This window comes from Hibiscus syriacus, unplaced genomic scaffold (assembly GCF_006381635.1).
Source record: "Hibiscus syriacus cultivar Baekdansim isolate YM2019G1 unplaced genomic scaffold, ASM638163v2 tig00110391_pilon, whole genome shotgun sequence".
Lineage (NCBI taxonomy): Eukaryota > Viridiplantae > Streptophyta > Magnoliopsida > Malvales > Malvaceae > Hibiscus > Hibiscus syriacus.
The window spans coordinates 196426-218414 of NW_024062719.1; the positions used below are offsets into that span (position 1 = coordinate 196426).

The 21989-nt window shown below is 37.2% G+C and overlaps 2 protein-coding genes and 1 pseudogene across 2 annotated transcripts; 2 read left to right on the forward strand and 1 right to left on the reverse strand.

Annotated features, from left to right (window-relative positions):
• Positions 1-1830: 1830 nt before the first annotated feature.
• LOC120123140 (DNA replication licensing factor MCM6-like) lies at positions 1831-6904 on the forward strand. The gene is given in 20 exon segments (XM_039142103.1): positions 1831-1962; positions 2042-2194; positions 2271-2402; positions 2511-2673; positions 2761-2954; positions 3060-3259; positions 3344-3417; positions 3788-3827; positions 3830-3865; positions 3868-4015; positions 4092-4206; positions 4883-4957; positions 5039-5170; positions 5278-5490; positions 5574-5735; positions 5808-5863; positions 5966-6081; positions 6175-6288; positions 6411-6541; positions 6627-6904. Coding segments are annotated over 20 exon segments (2463 nt in total). The 5' UTR covers positions 1831-1885; the 3' UTR covers positions 6759-6904.
• A 424-nt stretch (positions 6905-7328) lies between these two features.
• LOC120123134 (leucine-rich repeat receptor-like serine/threonine-protein kinase BAM3) lies at positions 7329-12164 on the reverse strand. Its single transcript, XM_039142099.1, has 3 exons — positions 9740-12164; positions 9437-9666; positions 7329-7715 (listed from the first exon to the last, which is right to left on the reverse strand). The coding sequence occupies exons 1-3, from the start codon at positions 12124-12126 to the stop codon at positions 7375-7377; spliced, it is 2958 nt and encodes a 985-aa protein (XP_038998030.1). The 5' UTR covers positions 12127-12164; the 3' UTR covers positions 7329-7374.
• Positions 12165-14844: 2680 nt separating this feature from the next.
• Positions 14845-18350, forward strand: LOC120123176 (annotated as a pseudogene).
• Positions 18351-21989: the final 3639 nt, after the last annotated feature.

Here is a 21989-nt window from a genome sequence, read left to right on the forward strand (position 1 = left end):
AAATAAAAAGCTTATTAAATTAACAGAAAATAATCATTAAAAAGGATTAAATTGGAAAGAATTTAAAATTAGGGACAAATTGACGTTAATTAAAAACTGCAAGGAAAAAATAAAAGTTGGGAAGTAAATTCACAAAATATAAAAAATATAAACAGGGGTTAATTCGAATTAATTTAAAATTCAAGCAACAAGTGACCAAAATGAATTACGCATCAAACTTTGAGGGACTGCGGAATAATTTAAAATTTTGTTAATTACACATAGGTCCCCCGTTTATAAATACCCAAACCAAAAAAAATCATTTTAAACCCAACTTAACAAAAAAAAAAACCAAAAACCTTTCAAAAACATTCTCCCCTCCATCCGGCCAATGGCTGGCCATCGTCTGGTGGCCGAACGTCACTGCTCCGCCGCTTTAGCGACTGGAAAAAACAATACTTACCCAAAACGCTCTTCTTGTTCCCGTGAGTGCAAAACCGAGACCAAAAATGCCTTTAAATCACCTTTCAAGTATAGATCTAGAAAAATAGATCTCGAGTTTACCTTTTTCTGGTGTGGCTTTTCGTCTTTCTGGCGACCTTTGGCTCCCTTTGACTGTGTCGACGCTAACCTTGGCTTTTAAAGTTTTTCTTTCGCTGCTTTAGATGTTATTTCCTCGCTTTAACTTGCTTTGGTTTTACTTATATATGTTGTGTTGCTTGTGGTGTTCTCTGTGTTCTTTTGGCGACTTTTGAGTTTACTCCGATGATGTTTTAGTTTGTTGATGGTTTTTGTTCCAGTGATTGCTGTTTTTTTTTGGTGTTGTTGTGTCAATCATTGCATGACCAGAGGTTTTTATAGCCTTGTAACCGGTCGTTGTGGTATCTAATATTTTGGGGGTTTTTGATTTTTCTGTGATGGTTTAGTCCCGTTCAGCGTCGTTGGTTGTTAGTGTGGCCAGGAATCTCGGGATGGTTCAGTCCCGGGCGCTCGGTCGAAAATCTGGACCTATTTACTGGCACGTGGCCTCCACGCGCGTTGTCTGCTTCCTCTCTTGCGGCGCCCTGGTTAAACACGAAATCCTAATTTAATTTTGGGTTGGGTTAAGCCCCCTAACCGGATTTCTGAGTCAAGCTATCCAGTTGGGCTCCTTGTTGGACCCTTGCTGGACTTCTTGGACCTGAAAAAAATGAAAAAAATGAAAAAAATGAAAAAAATATTATAATATAAATAATAATAATATATAATGAATATAATAATAAAAACTATATAATACTATATTTTCAAAAATATGTTTTCAAACATTATATTATACATTTTCAAAAATTGTTTTTTTTAAACTATGTTTTCAAAACTATATAATATATGTTTTTAAAAAAATATTTTCAAAATTATATTATATATTTTCAAAAATCGATTTTTAAAACTATGTATTATATGTTTTCAAAACGTTTTCTAAAAACTATATATTATATGTTTTAAAAATATATTTTCAAAAACTACATTATATTATTATATATATACTAAATAAATTATGGACTAAAATGAGTGACTACAATACTAAACTAGAAAAACGAACATAGATTAAAAACTTTTTTGTATATTTAAGCCATTTTATAATTCTAGCACGATGGTAACAAGCTATCAGCTTTTGAGCCTTGACCCATAGGCTCTATGGTCTGATCCAGGCTAAGAAAACGGACCATCTGTTGAAAAGCCCAGAAAGGGGTATAGGCTAATTGAAAGCCCATAAGGGCTGTTAGGCGGGAAAAAGCATAGGTCCCACAGAAAATTCCCGCCAAGGGAGGGACTTAAGTTGTTGTCGTTGTTCTTCTTGTTCTACCCAGTTCCAGGTTTAGGGAAATCAAGAAAAGGAAGGGTTTTCGATTCGTGTTCGTTGAAGAAAATGGAGGCGTTCAGTGGATGCTATGTAGACGAGAAGGCTATTAGAGTGGAGAACATATTCCTCGATTTCCTCAAGAGGTTTAATTTTGGTTGCATTTACAGTTATTATTCATCATTTGTGATCCGAATCTCATTTTTTTTTTTGAAATAAGAACAGCTTCAGGTTGGATCCGCGAATGGCGGAGTCGTATTACGAGGCGGAGATACAGGCGATGGAAGCGAACGGGTCTAGCACCATGTACATCGATTTCTCGCACGTCATGCTCTACAATGACGTTCTCCAGAAGGCAATCGCTGATGAGTATTTGAGGTAAGCTGCTCGAATTATTATGATTTTAGAAATTGAGATTCAATCTTGACTGCTGCTACTACTACTACTACTACAGATTCGAGCCGTACTTGAAGAATGCGTGCAAGAGGTTCGTGATGGAGCAGAAGCCCACGCTTATTGCTGAGGCAGATGATAACCCAAACAAGGACATTAATGTCGCCTTCTTTAACATTCCCTTCACCAAGCGGTACTCCTTTTCATCTCATCTACTCATAGTATAGCATCAATCTAGATTTATTGTTCCAGATCAAGTAATACGACAGAATATATATGTTTTGTTGTTGCATCTCTTCAGCTTGAGAGAATTAACCACTGCCGAAATTGGGAAGCTAGTATCAGTCACGGGAGTAGTCACACGAACAAGCGAAGTCAGACCCGAGCTTCTCCAAGGAACATTCAAATGCTTGGACTGCGGAAGCGTTGTCAAGAATATCGAACAGCAATTCAAGTACACTGAGGTCTGCCATCTTTCTCATCTACCTTCTTTTTATTCTCTTAATTGTTGTGTTTTTCATTGTTTTCCTACAATTCTTATTGTCGAACAGCCAACAACATGCGTGAGTGCAACATGTCTAAATAGAACAAGATGGGCATTGCTTCGACAAGACAGCAAGTTTGCAGATTGGCAGAGGGTAAGAATGCAGGAGACTTCTAAGGAGATTCCTGCTGGCTCCTTACCTAGATCATTGGATGTTATTCTTCGCCATGAGATTGTGGAATTGGCTAGAGCAGGCGATGCGTAAGATTACATCCAACGCTAATCTTGTTCCTTGTTTTGCTTTTTTGTTCCTCTTTCTCTTTGTTTCCCCTATTTTCTTTAATTTGCATTTATATATGGTGATAGTGTCTTGTTCACTGGTACGGTGGTTGTGATACCGGACATATTGGCACTGGCTTCCCCCGGTGAAAGAGCAGAATGCCGCCGAGAAGCTTCTCAGCGCAAGGGTTCAACTGCTGGACAAGAAGGTGTGAGAGGTCTTCGTGCATTGGGAGTCAGAGACTTATCTTATCGTTTAGCCTTCATTGCTAATTCAGTTCAGGTCTGTCATTAATTGGCTTATTGTGACTATTTGCTTTAATGGCTTATTGCAGCATCCTACACAGATTACTGACAAAGATTCTTCTTAGGTTCTGACGGCAGAAAGGATGTTGACATCAGAAATAGGAAAAAAGCCGGTGATGAAGATGACCAACAGTTCACAGTTAGTTCTTGCTGCACCTTGCATTTCTTATATTCTCTACATTGCTTTCATGCTCCGTTAACCAATTTTTCTAGTCTAAATTGTTCATGTTATGCCGTTTCTACATCTTATCTTTGAAGATTTTGCAAAATCTTTCTACATCTAAATTGTTCATATTTAAATATGCAAGTAATTGATCTACTGAAAGGCACTGTTGACTTGCATATTTAAATTGATGATCTTATTTTCATGACTATCTCTTGTGATTTGCATGTTTGCATGACTCCCCAATTGATCTAGATTTTAGTTTAGTTCTAATACTAGGCTTTATGCCATAAAAGAACTAAAGTATCTGATAGCTTTTTATTCCATTTCTTTATCCAACTTGTAGTCGGAGGAGCTTACAGAGATTCAACGAATGAGAGATACTCCTGATTCTTCAATAAGCTTGTTGATAGCATTGCACCAACAGTTTTGGTCACCAAGATATCAAGCGAGCAATCTTGCTCATGCTTTTGGGTGGCGTCCACAAGCTTACTCATGAAGGCATCAATCTCAGAGGAGATATAAATGTTTGTATAGTTGGGGATCCCAGCTGTGCAAAGTCCCAGTTTCTCAAGTAAGTATTTTACCATGCAGACATTGTGGCTACACACTTGTAGAACTTAAAAATACGGAGGTCTTTATTGTTGCAGATACACATCAGGTATTGTTCCCAGATCGGTCTATACATCTGGCAAGTCCTCTTCTGCTGCTGGATTGACAGCGACTGTGGCCAAAGAACCAGAAACTGGTGAATTTTGTATTGAGGTAGTATTCATATTTTGTTTATCTTCTTAATGTCAGGCCTTGTATTTGGCTTTGTTTACCATGAAAAGTAGCTATTTGTGCTCAATTAACACTGACAGCTAAGCTAAATGGAATGCCTTTGATATGATGCTTGAATATAAGTAGAAGCAATCATTATTAAATTATTGACAATGATCAATATGGAAATATAACATAAATTGTACAGTAGAACCCATAAAAGTACAGTTTCTTTGATGACAATCAGGTTTTATGGTTTTTATTGGATCTTCACCTTGTAAATTTGGAATACCTATGTAACATAATGTATTTAAATATTTTGTCAAACATGAGTATGCTGAATCATTTTCAATTTTTCATCATGTTTGCTTCCCCTGTTCACATTTTATATGAGAACAAATTTCCAAATTCACTCTCCTGATTACATGTTCCTAAACACAGCAAATTAAGAGTTCCTGGTTTTTGTGTCCTTCCTCACTTTTTTTCATTATGGTGCAGCCTAATCCAACGAATATGATTATTAAATTAGAGATCTGACTTGCAAATTGTAAATTTGTAGAAACTACGTTTATTCTCTACTGTTAACCCATTTTTCAATTAATCAATCTTGCCAAAAAGAAAACAGATTAATCAAACCCCTGCTTTTAAGTCTGAAAAATTACATCTGCTCTATTTCCAGGCAGGTGCTCTGATGCTGGCAGACAATGGCATATGTTGCATTGATGAATTTGACAAGATGGATGTCAGGGATCAGGTAAGGTTCATATTGTCTTACCAGAGAACAGTTTTGTACATTCAGAATCATTTGGTGTCTGATAAGCAATTTTGTATTAAGGTTGCGATTCATGAAGCCATGGAGCAACAGACCATAAGCATTACTAAAGCCGGAATACAGGCAACACTAAATGCCCGTACATCAATTCTAGCTGCAGCTAATCCTACTGGAGGGCGCTATGATAAGTCTAAACCCTCAAGGTATTAAGGCTGATTCGAATTGGCCCCAATTTTTAGTATTTGATGCTGATTAAGTTTTGGTATAATCGCCTGTAAACTGATGGCTTGGTTATGGTTCTTCCTCTTCAGTATAATGTTGCTCTCCCTCCAGCTATCCTTTCTAGGTTTGATCTGGTATATGTCATGATTGATGATCCGGATGATCAAACTGATTACCATATTGCTCATCATATTGTGAGAGTTCACCAGAAGCGTGAAGAAGCACTTCATCCTGCTTTCACCACTGCACAACTGAAACGATACATTACATATGCAAAAACTTCAAAACCAAAGGTTTCTGCCATAACCCTTCACTGCTTAGGATATGATTACTTTCCATTGCATTGGCATAGCTAAATGGTGTTAGTGTAATGCAGCTAACCTCTGAAGCAAGAAAACTCTTGGTTGAGTCTTATGTTGCTCTCAGACGAGGTGATACAACTCCTGGAAGCAGAGTTGCATACCGGATGACAGTTAGGCAGTTGGAGGCCTTAGTCAGGTTGTCTGAGGCCATTGCTCGGAGTTATTTGGAAACTCAGGTTCTTTATCTACCACAGAACATATTCTTTCATTATCTTGCACCCTGGAGTTAGAAAACTGTTCTTTTGCAGGTGCACCCTAGGCATGTTCGTGTAGCAGTGAGATTACTGAAAACATCTATAATTAGGCAAGTCTAATAACATGACCATTGTAGAACCATGAATCCCCCTTCCATCCTTCCCTTCTCCTTTTTAAGTTTTTTTTTTATAATTTCTTCTTAATCATGCAGTGTGGAGTCCACCGAGATTGATTTGTCAGAATTTCAAGAAGTAAATACTGATGGTTCTGATGATAGAACCAATAATTCTGGCGAAGGTGATGCTCAACAAGCTTCTGAAAGTACTGGTAGGACTATGCAAGCTGTGTATTTGTATCTTTTCTTCCGTCATATACTGGTTTGAGGTTTTATAATGAACTATTATCTTTCTGAAAAAGTAGGTACTACCAATCAACAAAAGGAGGAATTCATGGTAAAGGAGGACTATTTTCAGAGGGTTACTCAGGCCCTTGTCATGCGCCTTAGGCAGCATGAAGAAGCTGTAAGGCAACAAGGTAAACCTTACATGTCTTCATGATCAGCGGCATAGATTTCTTGCTGGAACATTGAATGAATATTTGTGTTCAAGTGTTCTTATTCAACTTAACCTAAAATGAGGCAATTTTATGTTGTGCAGAGAGTGGCTTGGCTGGAATGAGTCAAGGAGATTTAATCCAGTGGTATGTGAATCAGCAGAATGAAAAAAACAATTACAGCTCAACTGCAGAAGTAGAAACAGAAATTAAACGAATTAGATCACTTATTGAGGTAAAGCAACTAGACTATATTTGTATTTCCACCAAGGGTGGTGATTAGTTTTATGTAAGAGATAATATATCTTGGGGTAATGCAGAGATTGATTAAGAGGGAAGGGCACTTGATTGTGATAGATGATGGCAGGCAAGAAGAGGGTGAAGGTGCAGCAGCACGATCAGCTAGAGATAGCAGGATTTTAGCTGTAGCTCCCAATTATGCCATGGATTAATGTTGACTGGAATCTCTTCACAAGAATGAATTATGGGCTGTGCTTGCATGTTTGGAAAGATTGGTATGGCCTAAAAAATGTGAATGTAATGTAGGCCTTTCTTTGTTTCACCCAGTGTCTGGTGGTTGCAGTATTTTACATTTAATTATGTATTGTATTGGTGTTTAAATAGGTTTCTTTCTGGCTTGATTTGAAAATATTTTACATTAAATTATCGAAGACTTTCTTTTCTTGTTAATCCTCGGCATGTGTCTTGCATTTTGATTTTAAACTGAGATTTAGGAAATGTGGTGCGTTGCCAGATGCATATAGAGAAAACAATGTGGTGAAATTTGGTTATTTGATTCATTGTTTATTAGTAACACTCGGTAAAAAAAAAAGTCTCCGCAGGGTTTATATGTTCCATTCGTTAATCTGTATATTTAGAGATAACAACAGACATTTGACTCTGAATTTTTTTTTTTAACTCTGAGTTAAATTTTAGTAAAATGGATACGTAACAATATATCATATATTTAAAAATCTCAATTGGCACGCGTTTCCGAGTACAAACTAACATGTCCATTAAGGTATCAACCAAAAACAAGGTGTGTATTACATAAATAGAGACAAAGAGTCATTGCATGTGAAAAGTGTTAGGGTGCTTGGCCTGAGCAAGCATTTGAACAACTTCTCTCATGGTGGGTCGCTCCACGCTGTGCTCCTCCACGCACAACACGGCCACAAAGAAAACCTGCATGGCTTCCTCCTCCGGCACCGTATCCCAAACTCTCTGGTCCAATATCTTCAACACCCCTTCCTTTCTCATCTTAGTCTCCCTCTTGCTCCACTGCACGATGTCCAGCCCCTCTTCTCCGAACTCACCCACCGGCCTCCGCCCCGTTATCAGCTCCAAAAGCACCACTCCGAAGCTGTACACGTCGCTCTTCTCGTCCACTTTTAGAGTGTATGCATACTCTGTCATAATCAAAGTTAACACAACATGATCTTACCTTGCTTCTTTCTTTCATTTATTTATCTATTATTTCTGCATACATTGACGTAGATACACAAAAAGAAATAAAGCTTAGCTCTCTTCCCCAAGCAGAGTCTACCGGAGAGGTAAAAGAAAAAGTGGGTGGAGTTCTTCTTTCATTTATTTGTCTATTCTTTCTGCATACATTACACGTCTTTCTCTTTTTAGGACTTAGGGGAGGCTTAGAGATAGATCCCAATTAGGGTTGCTCAAGTCGGGCTTTTAATTAATTCGAATCTAATTTAAAAATTAGATTTCTCCTCTTGTATTTCATCTAATCCGAATTTAGAATGTTTTACCTGAATTAAAAATCCATTTTTAGGTTAAAATTTGTGCTCATATATATATCATTTATTTTTAGGGTAAATTACATCGTTCCTCACTGAACTTTACTCTCTCTCCTAACTTTTTCACCCAACTTTCAATTTGATCAATTTACTCACTGAATTTTACAAATTAAATCATTTTGCTCACTCTACTGTTAACTATTTAACAACATTATGACGTGTCACAGACATCAAAACGGCGTCATTTTAAAAAACTCAAATATACTCCAAAACGACGTTTTAGTGAGTAAAATAGAAGACAGAGTAAAGTTCAATAACTCATGGTGTAATTTATCCTTTTTCCTTCTCTTCTTCATTTTTTCTCCAGCCACCATGTTATTTTCATTCAGGCCACCGTCGACCGCCGTAGATGGTGTTTGTTCAGTCCCAAATTTCATGGGTATGTTTGTTTCGACACCCTGAGTTCGAATCTGGCGGTTGTTTCACCGAAAAATGTCATAAGATCCGTGAATTTGGACTGAAATGTTTCGGTTTCCTCACTTTCAATCTCAAATTCGTGGATTTCGGAGTAAAATCTTACAAAATAGAGGTCGAATTTGGACTCAAGTTGTCGAGGTGAAGAGACCCATTCCATTTTAGGATCGAACGACCACTATCTATAGCGGTTGACGGTGGTCGGTAGTGGAATCTGACCACCTTCTATTTTTATTTTATTTTTAAAATTAAAATAATAATAAAAATGTCACATCATCAGCCTATATAGAGAAAATGGTCGAGTGAGCAAAATGATAAAGTTCAGTGAGCAAATTGACCAAATTGAAAGTTGGGTGAAAAAAATAGGAGAGAGAGTATAGTTCAATGAGGAACGGTATAATTTACCTTTATTTTTATTAGATAGAACAAAGACAATTGAAAAAATAATATAAATATATATTATTATAATTATCTCTAAATATATATATATTTTATAATATTATCTCGGATCTTTATTTTTTCACTCTAAACTGAATCCGACCCAACTGATCACATCTTTTAAAAAAAAACCTTGATCCGTTCATATTTAGTCAAATGCCAATTCCTAATCCCAATCAAGATCTTAAGGAGAGGGGCCGGAGGGTAGGCTTTGGATTCCAATGCATTAATGTGTTATTCTACTAAGCAATCTTGCTAGGTTTTCAGTCAAAAAAAAGTTTGCGAGTGATTGGTGCAAACATTTATAATTTGCAGGACATGCAACACCCAACTCATCTGTGTTAGACAGATGATTATCAAATCTATTTGCTGTAAAGATGGGGTCAATATGGTTCTCAATCAAACGGTGCAACGGTTTACATACTAAACAGGATCAAAACAGATGTAGAATCAAGTGGATGTACCTGGAGCAATATAACCGTATGAACCAGCAATGGCTGACATGCACTCCGAAGTTTCAGTGCCTTGCAAGAACTTAGCAAGCCCGAAATCTGCAACATGAGCCTCGAAATCCGAGTTTAGTAAAATGTTGTTGGACTTGACATCCCTATGGAGTATGAGTGGTGAACAATCATGATGCAGGTAACACAGGCCTTTTGCAGCCTCCATGGCTATTTTCAGCCTCGTATCCCACCTGAGTCAGAGATGAAAGCATGAATTTATGTTAAATTATATGTGAAATTAAAATTTTCAGGGCGACCGTTAACCTGAGATAGCCACCGTCCTTTCCGTGAAGGACCTCGCCCAAGCTTCCATTTGGCATGTATTCGTAGACTAGAAGATTGGTGTCTTTATTGGAACAGAATCCCAGCAGGCGCACGATGTTCCTGTGTCGAATCTTACCCAAAGTCTGTATTTCTGCTGAGAGGCCATTATCATGGGAACAACCTTTGCTTATGGTTAATAGCTTCTTCACTGCTACTTGTTCTCCGTTTGGCATGATTCCTCTGTACACAATGCCTGCTCCACCTCTCCCTATCACATTGTTCTCTTTTATGCATTCCAGTATGTCTTGGCTTCTGAATTCGAGCTTCTGGAAAGCCGTCAGCTTCCATTGATGTGAACTTCTTCGACCTTTTCGGGTTTTGATGATTGTAAAAGCTGCAAATATCAATGAACAAGCCAGGAGTCCCAATGCGAAAAGGAACTTGTATTTTGCAGGCACTTGAGACTTGGTGCCACCCTGGTGATGGTCCAACGAAGAATACTCACAAGTGTTCGAGTATGATCCACAAAGCTGAGGGTTTCCTACGAAGGATGTCAAGTTGAAAAATGAGTACTGTCCGAACTGCGGTATTGATCCGGACAAGTTGTTGTGAGAAAAATCTGCACTCGTTAGGCTTTTTATGGAACCAATTTCCTTTGGAAGGCTTTCGTTTAAGTTGTTCCAAGACACATTGAGGTAATTGAGTATGTGAATTTGAGCGATTTGAACAGGGATTGGACCAGTTAGTTGGTTCTGGCTCAAATCAATGTATGTTAGTAGGGGACAATCGCCTAACTCGGATGGTATTGTACCTGACAAGTTATTTCTACTCATATCCAACTTCAGCACAGCTTTCAGTCGGCCAATTTCGGATGGAATTTGTCCAGTGAATCTGTTGGAACCAAGTAGCAGAAGCTGCAAGCCAGAGAAATTTCCGATCGAAGTCGGAAGTGAACCTGATAACTTGTTGTTTGAAAGATTCAGCTGGCCTAGTTTCGTCGGTATCCTCCCTGTATCCTGTGGGATTCTTCCGGTTAGGTCATTGTCGTGCAACTCCAGAAGCGATAGCTCCGGTAAGAAAAGCAATCCGTTCGGTATCGATCCTGTAAGATAATTGTGTCCCATCCGAACTCTTGATAATGTATCACATTCACTAAGATCCTCCGGTAGAGTGCCGAACAAGAAATTGTCGAACAGAATCAAGATCTGCAGCTTCCTTCCCAAGCAAAGAGATTTTGGGATTAAACCAGTGAGCTTATTAGTTGACAAATCAAGCTCCACCAATCTACCATTCTCTCCCAGCTTTGAAGGAATTGAACCTGTCAAATTATTGTGCCACAGCTTCAGGACTTCCAACTCGGGTAACTCGGCAATGAAATCAGGGATCTCGCCATGGAACCTGTTGACAAATAAGTTGAGGAGGATGAGTCGACGAAGAGTAGATAACTCGAGTGGAATCTCCCCTGTTAGCATATTGTTCGAAAGGTCAAGAGATTTCAAGTTACTCAGATTGCCTAGTTGAGGAGGAATTTCACCGCTGATCTCATTCGTTTGCAAGAAGAGAGTATCCAGTTGCCTCAAGTGTCCGACTTGGGAAGGAATCGGACCGTCCAGGCTACAGTTTGCTAGGTCCAATCGTACAAGATTGACCAATTTCCCAAACGCTGCTGGAATTCCGCCGTCGAACACATTGTAGTAACCCAGGAAAAGCTGCTTGAGATTCGTTAGATTTCCCAGCTCAGCCGGAATACGACCGCTTAAATCATTTCCGGCAAGAGAAAGATATTCCAGCCCCTCCAAACCACCGTAGACTGCGGGAATTTCTCCGCTAAAGTAATTGCCCCCAAAGTTCAAGTGCGTGAGATTAGGAAGCTCAGTGACGCCTACTGGGAGTGAGCCATTGAAATTATTATCGTAAACATCTAGCGACACCAGCTCTTTCATCTGAGAGAAATCCCAGTTCAGCTCTCCGGTGAACATATTTCTCGATATATTCAGAAACTTGAGCCTCTTTAGCTTGTGTATATCTTGCGGAAACTCACCGGAGAAGCTGTTACCAGACACCGAGAGATTAACAAGGCCTTGAAGTTGGACGATGACCGGAGAGAGAGAACCAGAGATGTTAAAATTCGCTATATCAAGAGAAACGACCGACGTATTCAACCCATCACATTGGATGCCGGTCCAAGAGCAAAGAGACAAGTAGTTGGAGACATTCCAATCAGCTAGAGCAGTAGAACTGGAGGATTCAAGCTGTTGCTTTACAGAAACCAGGATCGATGCTTGCTTCTTGACATACGAATTACGTGCAGAAACTCCATTAGAAGAAGAGAGGAAGAAGAAGAAGATGAGAGAAAAGAGGAAGAGAAACTTCATATCTGAAACCATGAGTGTTAGTTCAGATGAGCATACTGGGTGGACCAGGTGGTTCAATGGGGGCTTAGTTTCAGTCACAATTTATAATAATAATAGACGGATGGTCGCGAGCGAGAAAGCGAGCAGCTTTGAAACTAATCTAAAGGCAAAGTTGCGCGTTAACAGCATCCAAGGCCCTCTTTCTCTTTAGGCCAGTGTGGCATTTTGCTTTATCAAAAGAAAAGAAAAGCAAAGCAAAAGTTAAAGCAAAAGCATTGTTTGCATAAAGACACTGCGTCTCTTGCCACAGACCGTTTGATCAGCAAATTTACACACAGGTTGAAGCTTATATTTATATATGTTTTATGTCTTGGGCTCTTAACTAACAACTCGAAGCCTATTGTTAATGTGGTCCTACGTTCTTCAATTATGGGCCACTTCACTTGCCCAATATCCATGCCTACGAATATATAGTCGAAGATTCAATTCCTTTCTTTGAACACGTTTGTCGGCTATCCCCACAATCCATTCTGCTTTATTGCCACGATGATATAATAAATAGTAATTACGACCGGTGGATTTATTAATTTGGCATAATGCAAAAAAAAAATAAAAAATCAACCTAACATCTTTGTCCTCTTTTTATTATTCATTTGATACTCAATATTTTTTATTTCGAGAGTGATTAAATAAAAATGATTAATTCACTAATGGTAGCGTTTGTTGTTGATATGATCGGTTATATATGTTCAAAATTATAAAATTGTATATGTCACATGTACATAAGTAATTATTTGACATATATCACATGTTCAGAATGATGATTTGATGCAAACCACGTATCAAAAACGATAATGTGATATATATTGCATATCTAAAATGATCATGTCACACCATTATGTATTTAAACGATGATGTGACACATACCACATATCTAAATTAATGATGCGATAAATTATGTAGGCCTAAAATAATGACAAAATACATATGTCATGTCTAAATTCATGATATGATACTGTCGCATATACATAAATAATGATGTGATAAGTTTAATATATTCAAAGTGATATGCATATTAACGGGTAACATGATATGTTTTAAGCATCTAAAGTAATAATATAACCCTATTATATGATTATAAGGAATAAAAAAACATTATTATATATGCATAAGCGATGATGTGATGTATAACATACCTTTAAAGTTATAACATAATATTAGTGTATCATCATTTATGTATACATAACGATCTCAAATTAATATTTTAGACACAAATGATTGTCACATCAATGATTATTAATTAGAATTATTTTATTTTAAAATAAAATATTAAATATTAAAGTATTTAAAAAATAGAAAATTATCAAACTTGAATTTTAATATCATGCTTAATAATTTAGAGAATTTACATTTAAAAGAAAGAATTTGGAGTTGGAGGATGAGCATAGATTTATTACGGCCCCAGAGAGCATGGTTTTCAGAATCGGATCGGTTAGCAGATTGGTTAGTGAACCGGTCATGCTATCGGTTTATTGATTCAACCGGTCGAATCGGTCCGACCGGTCAGAAGAACCGGACGACGTTATAATTATTTAAAAAATTAAATAAAAATACCAAAAATATTTAATAAAAAATAATTTTTTATATCACAACTAATATTCAAAACAAGTCATAACATATATAAGTTAAAAACCATAAAAACAAGTGAAATAAAATATTCAAATTAACTACAACATAATATTTAAGGTAAAACATATTAAATAATAAATATAATTATATAACTATAATTAAAAATAAATTTGGGGTTAAAAAAATCATAACAAAATGATATTGTTTGATTTAATTTTTTTTAAAAACAATCCCACAATGCTAAGAAACATAGAAGAACATCCCAAAAGTCTAAAGAGTAAAAATATGAGAACAAAACAATCTCACATTGCTAAGAAACATAGAAGCGCATCACAACTAACTTCTATAAATAATAGAGGTAATTTGACATTCAAAATCATGGAGCCTTTTGGTGAGCATTGAGTGAACTATTCTTTCACTTCAATCAAGCTCGAATTTTAGGCTTCAATCGAGCTTCTATTTTTTTTTGAGTTCAAGTTTTAATATTATATTTCGAGTTTGAGTTGAACTTGATAATTTTTAGCTTGTGAGTTTGAGTTGAGTTGAGCTTACTTTTAAAGTTTTCAAGTTCGAGTCGAGCTCAGCAATACTCAAGTTCGACTTGGCTCGTTTAACAAATGACATTGTTTGGCTTAATTTAAAAAAAAAATCCCGATTTTTCTCGGTTTTTTCCTGATTTCAGCCGATCCGATTCGAACAGTTCAGCAGTTCTGACCGGTTCACTAATAACGATTCAACCGATTTAGATTGAACCAGACTAAGCAACGATTTCCGGTTAAACAGGTTGAACCAACCGACCAAGTCCGATTTTCAAAATAGAGCCGGAGAGTTAACAACCCTAAAGTTGACATCCGAATCAAATCAAGACAGAACACCTGATTGATTCATTACTGCCTTGTTTGTTTGAAAAGGAAAATGCAAGTAATTTGCAATGGAGAGAGGGCATAACGGGGATTTCATCTATTTGGATGCCACAGTGCTTCTGTCCGTTACTCTGTCATTTGTCTTTGCCTCACCCGTCTCCTCTATTACATTCGCAGGCTAAATAAAATCAACACAGGGATCTCACCCTGCGAAGTGAAGGAAAACCTAAACAATTTGTTTTGTTTGGTAACAACAAAAATGAGGGAGCCGACGGTGGCGATGGGAATAGACAACGACACCGGTGCTGCACCTACCGCACCTCCTCAGCAATTGATGGAGAGGCTCAAAGATTACGGCCAGGAACACGTTTTTTCCCTCTGCGACGAGCTCTCCCCTCAAGAACGACACCTCCTTCTCAACGATATCCAGGTCACAATCCAATTATTCAATTTCGATTCTAAAGCTTGATTGAAAAATTTCAATTCCAAACAAGTTCCACTTAAAAGCATGCAGCTTAACTTTGTTCTTACTTAAGGAGTAATTCGATTTTGCTTCCATTCTTCAGAGTTTGGATCTTTCCAGAATAGATCGATCATTCGCTGCTCGCTGCGATCCCATGGTACGTACATACATGTATAGAAATCTTTACTTCCTCTCTATTTTGGTTTATTCTTCAATATGATTGTCTTTTTTATGGCTTTTAGGACTGCCGGTGGTAGCAATAGAGTCGGTTCCGGAGAGCTGCGTGTCATCGGTGGAGGAGAGAACGATGGAGGGGCGGGAAAGATGGGATTGAAGGCTATCTCGGAAGGCAAATTGGCTGTTTTGCTCCTGTCTGGTGGACAGGTATTGATTCCTATTTGATTTATATTCCATGCATCACCTGGTAACATACAGGAAGGATAATGGAGAGAATGGTAAAAAATGGGGAGTGAAAGTTACATATACACTATTTTTATCTTCCAGAAAGGAAAGGATGGAAAGAGTAATTTTTCTTTGCACCTTCTTTCCCTTCTACCTAATACATGGTGTTATTGTTAGGGGTTCTTGGTTGATGAGTTTATCTACCTCTGACCATAATTGTGGAATGATTTTCCTTAGAGTGGTTCCCACCTTAGACATGACATTTTTGTCACCAATGTGTTCTTTTTTAATGCAAAAAGCAGACCCCAGTAAGATTTAAGTGGATAATCACTAATGGTTGGTATGATGTTGCTTTATTGAATGTCTGATAATGATAATTAGTGATAACATGTCTTAACCTACAAAGTGGATGCTTCAATCTGTTTCTGCAATAATTGTTGTTTCGTTAAAACATAGCTTTACAGGATTCTCTACTTTTCCATTACTGAAAGAATCTAATTGTCCATGTTTACCTAACCCTTTTCCAGCTTTTGTTTTATCTTTGTATGATTGATTGAAATGTATTACAGGGTACTCGGCTCGGAAGTTCAGATCCGAAGGGATGTTTCAATGAGTACCTTTTCCACATTACTGACATGATTTTGAAAATCTTATGCTACATTCAAGTTTCTTTGGATGATGGTCATCAAGCTATTTTGTGCTCTGAACGGGAAATGTTCAGGGAATGAATGTCCTTTCTGAAAATTAAAGGAGTTAACACATGTTTAATCCTTTTCTATTCTCACTCTTCTTGGTTGCAGAACTCTCTGAGTTATAAAATTACTGTATAATTCTGGGCTATAGATGGATGGTAAGGTTCTGGAAAAGTGCATTAATCAGAAAGATTTAGAAGGAAACATGTTCGATAAATAGAAAACAATTGAGGAGGGAAAAAAATTTAACTAATGAACTTCTTGGATAGTAAATTATATCGGAAACGCTTTATTAAATATTTAAATCTGATTAGCTTTATATTATATTTTCTTTAGTAAAGTCTGCATATATCTTTTGTTTCTTTGTTTAAGAAGCCTAGCTCTGTAAATGAGCAACGCATTTGCTGAATATAAATGATCATCTACAAGAATTTTAGGCACATCTGATAAATGAAATAAATTCTAATGAAGTGTATTCATTGCATTTATATTAATGAACAAGTTCGTTTATGAATTGTGTAAAGATTGTTTACGAAGTCGTTTGAAACTTTCCTATTGTTCAATTATAGTGCAAATAATATTTTATTATTTGTGTTTTATTTTATCTATGTATAGTATAATTATTAGTATTTATGCTATATTTTTATTTTGTATCCAAAAATAATAAACATTTTTATTTGCTTGTTTGCTTAAATTTATTTAGATTTGTTTGTTTATTATTCATGAAAAAATTGTGTTGCAAATCATATTTGGTTATGTGTTCATGAATATGTTAGTTTAATGTTTTTAAACAAGTTCATTCAATTAAAGGGAAAGAACTCAAACAAAACTTTGGGCAACAAACACATGTACAATTTTGAAATTTTAACAAATACAAACTCAAAGATAAACAGACAAACAGAACTGAGGTGTATTCTTTATGCCAAGTTCATATACAACCCTAAAAAAGTATGTATGTTTTTACTTCAAATTTATTGTTTATAATTTTTTTTGTTTTTCATTTTAGACATTGAACTACCTTCTGTGAAGTCACTTTTTAAACTCCAGGCTGAGCGGATTTTGTGTATTCAAAGGCTAGCTACACAAGCTATGAATGAGGGTAAACTTCTTATCTACTACTATGATTCTATCTGTTTGTTGGTTATACTGATGATTAGGTATCTGCAGGTTCAGCTGGTTTGGTGGCAATACACTGTTACATAATGACTAGCCCGTTTACTGATGATGCAACACGCAAATTCTTTGAGGGTCATAAATATTTTGGTCTTGAAGCAGATTAAGTAAGATGTTTCTGATTATCTGATTTCTTTATGCTCTATCCTTGTTAATTTTGCTGACTTTTAAGTCTGGACATTGTGCAGGTTACTTTCTTCCAGCAAGGCACCATACCTTGTATCTCAAAGAATGGTCAATATATAATGGACACTTCATACAAGGTATGGTTTCTTTCACTAAATGTGCTAGTAAATAAACAAAAAACTTTGGTTAAAACGTCATCTGAATATATTTGCCTGGAAGTTTCATAACACATTTTCAAGAACACTTTTTAAAAGCGATTGTCAAACTCCAACAACAATGGAGAACTGGCCCTTAAAATACAAATGATCTGTGTCACATGTTTCTGCACTAACATTGCAACTGCACTATAGGGTTGAGAATTCTTGTAAAGTAATGATGATTTCTGAAATGATGTAAACCTACCTGTCTGCAAGTTTTAGGATGGAAAAGTTACTTCTGATTCTGTTGCATAAAGCAACAGCATTCCTGCTACACTATTCTCATAGAAGCTTTAATACTTGAAGGATTTTCATTTGGCTGACAATAATATTCTTTTATTTCACAATCTGCTTCTTGTTCTAAGTAGCATACTGTTTCAATTGTGGTGGTCACATGAGTGCCTTTTTTCTAAGCCAGGTAGCTAAGTCTCCAGATGGGAATGGAGGAGTATATTCAGGTATTTTGAAACTAATGTACAAATAGGTGCAAACTAGCTACTAAAGTCTCATGTTTTCTTCTTTTATATCATATATGAATCTTGTATTCCTAATTTTTTATTCAGTTCTGAAATCTTCGAGATTGTTAGAGGATATGGCCTCAAGAGGGATTAAATATGTTGATTGTTATGGTGTTGATAATATATTGTTTTGTACAAATAGGTGCAAACTAGCTACTAAAGTCTCATGTTTTCTTCTTTTATATCATATATGAATATTGTATTCCTAATTTTTTATTCAGTTATGAAATCTTCGAGATTGTTAGAGGATATGGCCTCAAGAGGGATTAAATATGTTGATTGTTATGGTGTTGATAATATATTGGTGAGTTTGTCTTTGTTTTGTTAAAATTTTCATTGATATTTTTTTATTTAAAGGGACAGTGATAAGGGTCTAGAGTGCAGGTCCGTGTGGCTGATCCAACTTTCCTGGGATATTTCATTGATAAAGGTGTAGCTACCGCTGCTAAAGTGGCCCGAAAGGTAACTAATTTCCTCAATGTTCATGTCTATAAGTGAATTTCTGTTGCACCAATCTTTTTTTTTCATCCCCCTCTCTTTTATTTTTTCTATATTATTTATATTTGAGAAAGGTAATCTGGATTGCAATAGTTGAAATCATATTTGTATCTCTCATGTTTTCTAAAGTATGTATTAAATGTAAGTAGTGTTTAAGTTAAACTCTTAATTCTAACTTATATATAAAACTATCTCATAATTTGTAGAAAATATGACTCATATCTTATCTAGGTCTCTAATTCATGTATATAAAAATCCATCTTGTGTAATATGCAATTGTTCTTTGAAGAAAAATAATTTCAGAATCAAAAACCCTATTTATCAGAAAGAAAAAACTCTATTTCTACATGGTATCAGTCGTCGGCATCGATCCCAGCCTTGTTGCCGCAGCCATTCGTCATCCTTCCGACCAACAGTGTGTCTGCTGTGCACTACCGCCCTTTCAATTGTGAAATCCTGTCAACACACCACCCATCACAGCGTTCTTCTCCCATCGCCGCACCCTTTGCAGCACCATCCTCATCGCAGCATCACCCTCTTTGTAGCAGCATCACCCTCTTTGTAGCACAACCCCTTCGCAGCGCCATCTTCCTTGTTACGGAACCATAGCAGTGCTGCTTCTGTCGTAGCGCTGCTCTCATCGCCATACTACTCTTGTCGCGCCGTCGGTCCAACGCTGCCCTCTTCACAGCGGTAACCCTTCCCGTTTTGTTGTTTGGTACCTGTTCTGCTACTCTTTGGTACCTGTTCCGCTGTTGTTGGTAATTGTCTTTTTGTCGCACAACCCATTCGATACTCATCCTAGCGCCGATCTCCTCAATTCTCCGATTGTCACCTATAGCAGTGTTCCCTGCTAGTTTGCGACATATCCCAAGCTCTCAATTCCTCAACAGTCATGGCATATCCTTCTTCGTCTAATCTGCCATCAGAGGCTGAAACTTCCATTGTTCAGTCATCTCCTTCCGACTTGGTTTCCTTATCCATTATTTGTCATCGTCTAAATAGTGAGAATTACATTGTCTGGTCTCAATCCGTGCGTCTGTTCATCGCCAGTCACCGAAAACAACAATATCTCTCTAACAATATACCAGTCTCTGATCCCTCTAACCCCCAATACGACTCTTGGCTCACCGAGAACACCACGATTATGTCCTGGCTCCTCAACTCTATGCTGCCTAACATTAGCACGAATTTCATGCTCTACACGAAATTTGGAACACTGTCAAGGAGACCTACTCCAATCAGGAAAACTCGTCCGCACTGTTTTCCATTGAATGTCGAATCAACGACTTGAAGCAGGGCGATCTCACTGTTACCCAATACTTCACTCAGTTGTCTCGCTTATGGAAACAAATTGATCTGTTTGAGTTTCCCGATTGGAAAATCGGTGCAGATGCCAAACTTTACAAAGGGCTACTTGAAAAAAGACGTATTTTTCAATTCCTATCGGGACTGTCCGTCTCTCTTGATGTCTGTAGCCGGATTCTGGGCACCAAGCCTCTTCTGTCTCTTCGCGAGGTGTTCTCTGAAGGTCGATGCGAAGAAATCCGCCGCTCTCTGTTGCTTCCTCTAATCGTTGAAAGTTTTGCCTTAAATACACATTCATCCGGTGACACTCGTGTTAAGAAAGGCCATCCCTGGTGTGATCACTATCGAAAACCTGGTCATGTTCGTGATAAATGCTGGAAGCTCCATGGCCGTCCAGCCAGTTGGACTCCATCCAAATCCTCCTCGCATCCATCTCACTGTAACTCTGTTGTAACGACAGTGGAGAGTGGTTCATTTTCTAGTCAACAACTGGACTATCTACGACAGATGTTTGGTCATTTACAGATTCCTCATGCTATTGAGTCCAAGTCTGCATGTACTGTTAGTGAAGGTAGTTCTCATTTTACCTTCTTATCTCCTTCACCAGGGTGTGTCTCTTGGATTGTTGATTCTGAGGCAAGTGATCATATGACGGGCAACTTCACTTTATTTTCCACATTTCAAAAAAAATGGTATCTCATGCAATGTTCATACTATTGATGGCTACCTATCACTGGTTAAGGACAGTGGCTCAGTTCGTATTAATAGCTATATTACTTTGTCTAATGTTCTCTTTGTTCTAAGTTTGACTTGCAATCTTCGTTCGATTAGCAAATTATCTACCGATTTGGGTTGTACTTCTTATTTTACTCGTGATTATTGTGAATTTCAGGATTTGACCTCGGGGATGGTGATTGACAATGCTAGGCATTGTGGTGGACTTTACATCCTTGACACTCCTCCTTATACTCTCGTTCCCAACCACTCACCTGCACTGTTTATCTCTTCTTTTGTTTCAGTTTCTCCCTTAAATGCGACTGCCGACATTGTGTTGTGACATTTTAGGTTAGGTCACCCAAGTTTTCTTATCTTGCAAAATTGTTCCCCAAATTATTTATTAATAAAAATCCCGCATCATTTTTTGTGACATTTGCTCTCTTGCAAGACACATTCGGAGTTCTTATCCTCCTCCCTCTCGCTCGCTTAAACCTTTTTCTTTAATTCATAGTGATATTTGGGGACCTTCCCGGGTTACATGTTTACATGGAATTCATTGGTTTATTACTTTTATTGACGACCACTCTCGTATCACTTGGACCTTTCTTATGAAGGACAAATATGAGTCTTGTATCATCTTCAAACGATTCCACAAAATGGTTGAAACACAATTTCAAAGTTACATTGACATCCTTAAATCTGATAATGGTGGGGAATACCTCTCTCAGTCGTTGGGATCCTTCTTCCATGAAAACAGAGTAGTCTACCTCACTTCCTGTGTCGACACTCCACAATAAAATGGGGTCGTTGAACGTAAAAACTATCATCTTCTTGAGGTAACCTGAGCACTCTTTTTCTTCTTCTAATGTTCCGAAATACCTTTGGGGTGAGGCTCTCTTAACAATTACTTTTCTAATCAATCGTTTGCCTAATAAGATTCTTTCCTTTAAGTGTTCACGGGATATCCTTTCCACTAAATTCTCTCATTTCAAACCTTTTTCCTATTCTGTTCCTTTTGTGTCTTTGGTTGTACTGCCTTTGTCCATGAGCACAATCGTCATAAATCTAAACTTGATCCTCGAGCAATTAAGTGTGTCTTTGTTGGTTATTAATCCCATCAAAAAGATTATCGTTGCTACTCTCCTTCTACAAAATGGTTTTTCATATCTATGGATGTTATTTTTCAAGAACATAAACCATTCTTCTCAAAAATCAAAATCTAAGGGGAGAGTGAGTCTGAGTTTCAATTTTTATCGATTATTACTGAGTTACCCATAAGTCCATATTCTACTTAAAAAATTCCACTCCAC

Bases quoted from the DNA above. Each gene is read 5' to 3' on its own strand.
- LOC120123134 (XM_039142099.1), bottom strand. From the start codon at position 12,126: ATGGTTTCAGATATGAAGTTTCTCTTCCTCTTTTCTCTCATCTTCTTC. The intron at 9,667-9,739 runs GTTAACGGTCGC...TCTCTGACTCAG, and splicing joins AAGGACGGTGGCTATCTCAG to GTGGGATACGAGGCTGAAAA. The intron at 7,716-9,436 runs GTACATCCACTT...TGATTATGACAG, and splicing joins ATACGGTTATATTGCTCCAG to AGTATGCATACACTCTAAAA.